Genomic DNA, 9,276 nt, shown 5'->3' on the forward strand with positions numbered 1-9,276 from the left:
CCTTGAAGATTTCGGGGCTATTTTGCCATTGGATCGCTTGTGATGTTGACCTGTTCACTTCTACTGGGGAACGGGGAAAGAGAAGAACGATGGGAAGCAGACAAAAGACGTATCGCGTGATAGATTGCCGGTGGGTACAAGTGCACCGGCAAGATCTCGACGGTTGTTTGGGCCTATTTTTCAGTGAGGGGGGAACTGCAAGACGATGATAGGGATCTGCAAGAGGTTTCACGTTGCGGCTTGCATGAACGTGCAGGAATGTATGTAGAGAGGATTGTAGGGAGTGCAGAAGTGCACAAGTGCAGGAGGTGGCGAAACAAACCAGCGCTGCTCAAGTGCATCGTCTTTTGATTTTGCTGCTCTTTCCGGGTTGAGGGATCGATAAGCCGGGTGTTTTGCTAATCATTGCTCATGTAAAAACAGCTCATATGACCTGTTTATTTTTTTTTTTTATTTTTTTCAAAGGCACGTCTGGCCACCGTACCCTTCCCACCTCTTTTCCCTCCCCCCCATCTGTCAAGTTCTTTCGGGTGCCGGTCGACCTTGAACGGGAAATTAGGGCGCTTGTGCTACCCAACTATACCAAACTTGTTACATTCCAAGCCGGAATCTTCTTTTCTACTTCGTTTGACACCGGCCGTAACAGCTGTTTCCCCCCGAACAATTTTTTGCAACACGCGGGGAGGAGCCGACTTGCCGATTTCCCCCCTTGTTTCTTTTTTTCTTCTTTTTTCTTTTTTCTTTGGCCCGCTGCGATAGCCGTCGATTTCGCGGGTTGCCCAGACGAGGAATAGATCGTGCGGAGTTTTTGCCAAGGGGAATGTTTGGATAGCTTCGATTGGCACGATGATGCTGCTGCAGGTAGGGAATGAGTGATAGAGCATGTCCATGATCTACTGTAGGCTTTGCTAGACTACGGGGGATGTTCATCTTGGTTTTTGTTTTCTTCCTTTGCTTCTCCCTTGCACATCGTTCTGTTCCTTCTGCATCGACAGACCCCCCAAAAAAAACAATGAGTTGCAGAATAAAAAAAAGAACCCCCAGACGTAACCAATCACAAGCAACCGCGTCACAAAGCTCCCATGCATACTGCTTGGCCTTGCTTGTTAGGAGTCTCGGTTCGCTTTGGTGGTTGTGCTTTCCTTCGGTGGACGAATCGCTTTCTTGGAGGGATCCACGTCGTTGCATGGAGGAAAAGCAGGGAGCATGCACCTGCACAATACCGCGCGTTTTCCTGCAGTTGTTTCTTTTTCGGGGAGCTGCCAAGTGAATAAAACAAACATACGTACGGACAGATCTCCGGACTTTTGTGGCAAGAGATCAAAGCTTCTGAGGTTTGCTATCTCTTTTTTTGTTTCTTTTTCGTTCTTTTTTTGGTCATTCTCTATCACTTGTCCTCCAAGCAAAAGAAATAAGAAAGAAAAAGCAAGAAACGAGAACGGAAGATTGCATATTCTATTAGTGCTTGAATACTTGGCGGTAACACAGGACCTAATATGTACTGTACGTATTTCGTATTTTCTGCTCCGACCTGCCTCGTCAACTTGCACAGGATACAAATAAACTAATATTAAAGATTGATCTAGTGTTCTCGTTTAGGAAGGGTCCACCACTTTCAGGACGTATTTCTACGACACAACGTACATATGTAATCAATTACTGATCAATGAGTTTTGATATGCAGACTTGGGTGAGCCGCATTCCATTTCAACCGAGCCCCGCATGAACCTAAGTTCCCCCAAAAAAAGCCAAGACTTCTTTCCGCAAGACTTGGGACGGACACCACCCCGAAGTTGTACCGGCCGGCAAGTACTTGTTACTACCATTAGATCACGACCTACTCCTCCGCAACCGGCCAGCAGCCACTTTTGCTTATTTCCGTTATCTAACGGAATCATGTCATTTGATCGTCATCAGCATCCGTAGAGGAAGGGAGAGAGAAAAATAAAAGAGACGAAACAGAAATTGAAGGTGAGGTGCTCCGTCATCAGATCATAGCCTAGTTCTGTCTAGGGCCAACCCCAAAGCTTTTATTTCTTTGTTGCCAGGTGTTGTAAGGGATTGGCAAGCCCGCCAAGGGTCCTTGGTCCCCTCCCGTGAATACGACCATCGAAAAGAAAAGAAAAGAAAAAATAGGGTGCAAGTGCATGCTAGACCAAGCTCTCATCACCTCTTCGGTTAGCAGGTGTTTATATGGGGATACAAAAAACCTGGTAAGTTTGTTTGACAGAGAGACAGAGGCACAAAGAAGCCAGTCTAGCCTCATCCTGAGACTTGGCGAGACTAAATTCTTGCACTTTGATTCGTACAACCTGTCTATTCCCGCCCGTCGGGGGATCGCTCAGTTGTGACACTGTTTTTTTCAGATAGCTCTGCGAGCCTTTAGCGAGATTGACGATGCAAAAGAAATATGCATGTTTATTTAAGTTAAAAATCTGAGAAATGAACAAGCAAAAAAGAGGCATAAAGAGGTAAGATGGAGAGTTACAAAGAGCACGTAGATAGTAAGAAAATTGATGAAAGAACAGACAGATACATCAAGGTAGAGGCACTCACGAGAATCAACTTACATATTCAATTTCCCATTCCATTTGATAATGAGGTAATATATCGGTTACTTGCTTTACCACCGAAAAAAAGCAAAAGAGCGGAGTTGGTAGGCTATTCTTGCCCCCGCCTGAGCCCGGTGTATGCAGGTGTCCATCTTACACCCGCGCAACACAGAAAACCACTTTTGACAAAAAAAAAAAAAAACAAATGCAGCTGCATCACCACTCGGTTGTTCATACGAGCTCCGCACCGCCTCGGCAGGAAAGATGCAGCGAGCTGCTGGGTTTGCGGTAAGCGATGACGGAGACCATGACGGAGTTATCAGATGGAGAGAAAGAAAACACAAACAAACAACAAAAAGCAAACCCCCCACCACCACCACCACCACCACCATCCCTGCCCCCTTCCCTGAAGCACAAGGAACCATGATTGGCAAACACGGAGGGGGCTTTTTGACGGTCACACAGCATTATGACTGCAGCTCATGCTCTTTTCGTACGATTGCAAAAAAAAAAAAAAAGAAGGGTCCAAAAAAGAAGGACATTGGGCAATCCAGATAGAGTGTAATGTTGGTTGACAGACTTTGACAGAGAAACACAATGGCATGGCAAACGCAATAAGCTGACCTGGGTTCGAATGATCAGCCTCCTATTCCACCAATTGCTGCTGACTGCCCGCCTGCAGCAGCCCTTTTTCGTTCCCACGAACCAAGACCAAGCCACCGAGGAGCTTGCTCCGGAGTAAGTAGACCAGAGGAGGGGAAGGAGGGCTCGAGATTTAACCTCTTTTATACAGATCACGAGGGGGACCCCAGACCCATTGCCTCAGCCCTCGCCAAAAAAGAACAAATTGCTCCAGGACCAAGTCAATATTTTTGCTCGCTTATCTCTCTTTTTGCTTTTTTATTCATTTGTCTTTTATTTTCAGTTTCTTCTCATTGATTTCCGTCACTCTGTTGTCGTTCAATGATCGACACTGTTATCTGCAGAGAGTGCATACCCAATTGGTAAGCAAAGGCAAGGCAGGGGGGGGAACTTGCGTGTATTTTTTTCTTCTTTTTTTTTTTATCGTACCAGTGGCTTAGTTTCCTTTTTTTCTTTTCTTTTTTTTCGTTTCGTCCTTCCCCCCCTTTACGCATCTACCGAATCCGTTCCCTCCACAAACGCACGCACCCAACCGCAGCCGAACTCTCTTTTTTTTGTGATAACTGACGAGATGACACCACCTCATCCGAACATAACTTTACCAGGGATGCGGGTAATGTGGTCTGACATGAGCTTTTTCTTTCTTTTTTTTTTGGTCTCTTTTTAGTAGTGGTTACCACCAACCTGGACAAACAGTGAACCAACCAACATTTGTTTAGGGGTATATTTCATTGGTGCTATTACGAAAAACGAAGAAACAAGAGATTGCTTGAGGTTGCTGGGATTGTTGCGGACGTTACCTCATCATTTTTCCCAGGTTCCTGGAAACCGTGAAAGGATTTGATCATTGGTGGAACCGTACTACCACCAGCACCATCACGTTTGTTTTATTTTTCCCCATTCGTCACATGCCTTGTCATGCATCACGCATTCCGAGCCCTATCAAAAGTGAGGACCCGATATATATGCGATCAAGGCTTGTATAAGTATGCACGTTTGTACTAAATCCGAGACGAAATCAAACCATCGGTCAGGTACGCACATCGACTGGTAGGACCAATCATGGTACCGCGAGGACGCCTATTATTCCTCTTCCCTCCCCTACCAACCGGTGTAAGCAATTACGATTCGCGGTATAAGGAAGAAAAACTCTGCAGCCTACTTCGGGTGACAGAAAAGATAAAGAACAACAAGATAGGGTCCTGGGCACTCGTGACGAGATGGTTGCCCCTTTCAAATGCCGGAGGAAAAAAAAAACTGCTCTTAGATGTTGTTACACGAGAACACGCGCAATCTCACTCCCGCCTCGCTCCAAATACCCGGTCGAGCGAGGGAAACAAATATCGTCTTGCAAAATTAAACACCTGGGTACGTCCTACCAAAAAAAAAAAAAAAAAAAAAAAAGACCGCTCCGGGTTTTGGCGTTGTGACGTTGTCATATCTGGCGCCCAGCCATGTCTATGACGGGGGCCAAAAAATGAATAAGATAATCAAGTGGAGGGATATCAACAAGCAGAGGTACAATAGAACGGGAAATGGCTGTAATGCCCTGACGCGGCAAAGGCGCCCAACCGGAGAACATGACGATGACAGAAGAAAAAGGAGGACAGCGAGGTGGAGTATATGCTCAACAAGACGTCCAAGGAGCAAAACGTCCCATGTGGCTAATATGGCGCGCGAACGGAGACGTCCAACAGGCAAGGGCAGGGATCCTTGACGTGGTATTCTACCATTCACGCAACGCGTGGGCAGCGGCTGCCTGCATTTTGAAAGCACGAAGGCATATCGTAAACATCACGTTGGACGACGCCCCCGACAAACAACAAAACAAAGCATGCTAGCCTCGGGTTGAGGTGGCTCGCCGGTGGATGCAACCATCTCCTGACTGTGCGTGTGGGTGAAAGCAGGATGCGATGCGGTAAAAAAAAAACAAAGACTGGGGGGTTGCAGATCGAGGGCGAACCCTTGTGCCAAGCCCGCCAGTTGGTGGTGGGTGCGCCACGCATCAGTCACTGTCCTCGAGGTATATGAAGGGGCAAGTTCGCTCGCCATCTTCTGCTTTGTATCTGCCCCCGACCCCCGGACAAGTTTGTCTTTCCTGATTCCCCAGATATCGTTCGGACTTGCGTCAAACGGCTCGCCCCACACCCGTTCGACATGATCTACCCAAACGAGTAAGTGTCATGCACTTACACGCACCATGACCCCACAGAAGCACACGCCCCCCCAGGGCATCCCTCATCACCCATTCTTGATCGCCCTCTCCCACCAAAAAAGGACGCTTTTCTAACAGACTCTGCGCAGGACCAAGAAGGGTGCAGACTATGCAACCCGAGGTTGCCCCCACCTCGACAAGTGCTCAGCGAGTCCCATCTGGCGACTTGCTGTTGAGCGTGTCGTCGACCAGGCCGATGACCTGATTGTACTGGCTGAGATTGGTGGCCTAGACTATCCCACAGGCATCGCCAACAAGAGCCAGCGGTCCATCGCCCGCGCGACCAGAGTACTGGTTCCATTTTCCCAGAACCTGCCAGCCTGGAAGCTTGTCATCGACTTCGCCGCTGTCCTCGCCGCTCTGTTTAGCTTCCAGTACCATATGGAACCATCAGACCGGCTACTCGCAGCTGTTGTTGGCACATGGATGGCCTGCCGTGCCGCCCTGGCTTGGGTACAGGCGGCGGCCAAGGCGACGGCCGACCTAAACTCGTATCTGGGTGAGATGTGCCTGTCCATGCCTCAGCTGCACGCTGCGGAGGAGGGATATCTCACACAAAGCGCTCGGGATGCCCTTCTAGAGATGTACATATCCCTGGCACAGCATTTGATCCATGCTCTGCGATTCATCGAATCCCACCAGCGCGTGCTCCTTCACCAGAGGGCATGGACAAGACTTGCCATCCAGAGCGCATCGGCAGTGTGGCAGCACAAAAGGCTAGTGGCAGTTGCGGAGGCGGAATGCTTAAGAAGCAAATCTTCTCAAGAACTCCTTGGACTTGTCCAACAGAAGAATTCTTATGGCAATGTTCCCGCACGGTTCAGTTCTCGCTTTCATGGTAGAGAGGATGTCCTGCAGGCGATGGTGATTGCGCTACGTCCTGGGCAAGTTGGTGGTGATGAACTGAAATCTTTCGTGCTCTTCGGCATCGGTGGGGTTGGAAAAACTGAGATAGCCCATCAATACGTGGCTCGACATCGTAAAGATTATTCGGCGATCTTCTGGGTCAACGCCTCCAACCTCGAGACGTTGCGGGAGAGCTTTGAGGAGATCGCCCAGCTGATTGAAACAGAGGTTCGGGGCTCGCAGTCTCCTATGACCAAAGTACACAACTGGCTTAACGAAACGGGTAAGCCAGCCTGTCTACCCCTGGCTTTCAATGATAGATTGACCAACACAGAGACAGGTCAAAACTGGCTTATGGTAGTGGACGGAGCAGATGATCTGGAGGTTTTGGAGAAGTTTTGGCCGGGCAACGGCCGTGGTTCAGTCCTTGTCACGACGCGAGACCACACTGGCGCACAGGAGCGAGGGCTGGACTCGGCTTACAATGTCCGGCCATTCAAACCAGTCGAGAGCGGCAAGTTCTTGTTGGACACTTTAGGGATGTACAACGCATCCCCGGATGACCAAGCAGTCGCCAATGGTGTCGCGGGTCGGCTCGGCCACCTCCCACTCACCATCAAACAGGCCAGCGGATTCATCGTCCGCAGACAACTGTCGCTGTGCGATTTCATGTGCAAGTACAGGATGCCACCCGACGCGGATGAGATCGACGAGTTGAAATCATGCGCAGGGTACCCACAGACCGTCGCGACCGTATGGAAGGACACATTCTCTAGGACCACCAAAAAGGCTATGCTTTTCTTGAACATTCTTGCCTTCATGCAGCCCAAGGGGGTCACTGAGGATGTCCTTGACCGAGGAACCGTGCTCCTAAGGAGGGCGCATCCAGAGATGGGAAGAGAGGGCTGGAAACTGATGATCTTCATGAACGAGGGTATGGAACTGTCAGAAGCGCAGGAGGTTCTGCTCAAGTGGGGTCTGATATCCCGGGATTCGCAGACCGGATTCGTATCGATGCTCCGGGCGGTCCGTCAGCAAGTCATTCGCCGGCTGGAACTCGCCGAGCGCGAGCACTTTTCTTTTATTGCAAAAGAGATCCAGCGCCTGATTGCGGAAAAGGACGAGGAAGAAAAGACTGGAAAAACGGTGCCGGAATCTGCGGTGTGTATGCAGAAGAAGCAACAGCCGGAAGCTGTGAAGCTAATCCCCAAGCGGCCGATCGCACTGAGCCCTCATCTCGCCAAGGCAGCAGGGGACAGAGCTTGGGAAGCCAATACACCAGCCGGACCGCCCCGGGGTAGGATTATGTTAGAATTTGCGGCATACTTAGCAGCCCGTAACGGGACTTCCCAGGCCGACTCACCGGCCCCACCATTGAAGAAGAGAACTTTGGCGGATTCTGCGGCTTCTGTGGCGACACAACCGCCAGGAGGAGGAACGAGCAGCGTGCCGCCTGTGGTGATGAGCGCCGAGCAAGCCAGAGCGGGAGAGGCTATGACTTGCAAAATCAACGCGCAGGCCCAACCGTCCCAGAATGATTCTCCGCAAGATCTGTAGACATCGAATTCCGAGCCCGAGACTTGAGGCGACGGTGTGAGGATTGGTTTGCAGGACAGTGGGTAGCTCTTTCCTCTTCTGTCCAGAACATATATTAAACGTGTTCATCCAAGTTTGTCTTTGGCGGCTTTCGAGCTCATCACAGGATTTCCTTTTTTTTCTTTTTGGGGTGTTTTATTTTTTTTCTGTATCGGCTAGCAAGCGGTGGTGAATAATACTAGGAGCTGATTCAAATAGCTAAACCATTGCTTCATTCCAAATATGCGTTGAAAACAAGCGTCTGGATGGTTGAAGCAAGTGGATGACATTTATGAGTCACATGTCGAACAAGGTGTTTTTCAGCAGGGACACGTAAAGTGTCAGGGAAAGTGAACCCTGAAGTATATCCTGAAAACGGCCATCAGCTGGAAAGAATTCTCTGTACTGACTTCCTCTCAGATGGAAGGGGCCAATCCCGTACGTATTGCATAGTACAAATGGCAGGGACGAGAAGAAACTACCTATGTAACTTAGGGCTGCCGTCATGCTGCATCACTCGCCAGCAGCACTGACCAAGAAAACCGAGCAGAAGTTTGGGTCTACACCTCGATTCGGTCACAGTCGCACTGGGTCCGTAGTCCGTAATTGCGCAGCGCTATCGCCGGATAAGCCCACCCATTTTCCCTCTGTGTGTCACACCTTGATGAGTTATATATTTCACAGATAGCCGTACCATAGCCATGATTGGCGTCGACGAATTCCATTTAGATATAAAAACAGATGATTGAGACCTGGCAGCTCTTCTCCAGGACTGGGCACGCTGCCCAAACATGAAAATTTGCGCCAGCAGTCGACCTCGTGAACCGATCTTTACAAATGTTCAGCCATAGCCTCAGGATGCGTCTTGACGAGCTTGCTTTGGAATAGTAACTATGAGACTTTCCCCAATCACTCTGCACAATCCCCGACGAAGACCAGGATCAAAATGATGACAGAATTGGGTGGACTTTCTGCCATGGTGCAAGCCGGCCTCATATTGCCACACTGTTCTCACCATGTCCTTTTCGATTTCTGTATTGCCGCGCATCGACGACGACTCAGATGCTCTGAAGGTTCGTCATCCTCCGCTGCAATGCTTTGACAATCCCATGATTGGCGATTTCGCGAGAGGTGATATGGAAATGATTGGACGTTGGTTGCTTATGCGCTAAGTCTGTAAACTTGAGAGAATGCAAAAGCCAAACACAAACCCAGAAAAAAGAGAGGAACAAAGGAAAGCCAGACACCGGTGCCAATTTCTGTCTGCGAGCGAATACCCTCACAAACTCCTGCAAATGCCGATCAATCCCCTTCACCTCTCAATAGCCAGCCACTTGCCATACCTCTAAATTGGTTATGAAACCGGATTTTCTGAATAAATAGAGTGCATGCCCGCCTGAAAACCGAAGAAGGAGAAAAAATATTTGCGAAACCTTGCCTTCGCCG

At 49.3% G+C, this 9,276-nt stretch overlaps 1 protein-coding gene across 1 annotated transcript; it reads left to right on the plus strand.

The window, feature by feature from the left end:
• Positions 1-5,351: 5,351 nt before the first annotated feature.
• PpBr36_09450 (uncharacterized protein) lies at positions 5,352-7,812 on the plus strand (the record flags this gene model as incomplete). Its single annotated transcript, XM_029896571.1, has 3 exons — positions 5,352-5,368; positions 5,499-6,538; positions 6,590-7,812. 3 exons carry the CDS (start codon positions 5,352-5,354, stop codon positions 7,810-7,812), a joined length of 2,280 nt encoding a protein of 759 aa, XP_029744749.1.
• Between the last annotated feature and the right edge of the window lie 1,464 nt (positions 7,813-9,276).

The sequence above is a fragment of the Pyricularia pennisetigena genome, assembly GCF_004337985.1.
Source record: "Pyricularia pennisetigena strain Br36 chromosome 7 map unlocalized Pyricularia_pennisetigena_Br36_Scf_8, whole genome shotgun sequence".
NCBI lineage: Eukaryota > Fungi > Ascomycota > Sordariomycetes > Magnaporthales > Pyriculariaceae > Pyricularia > Pyricularia pennisetigena.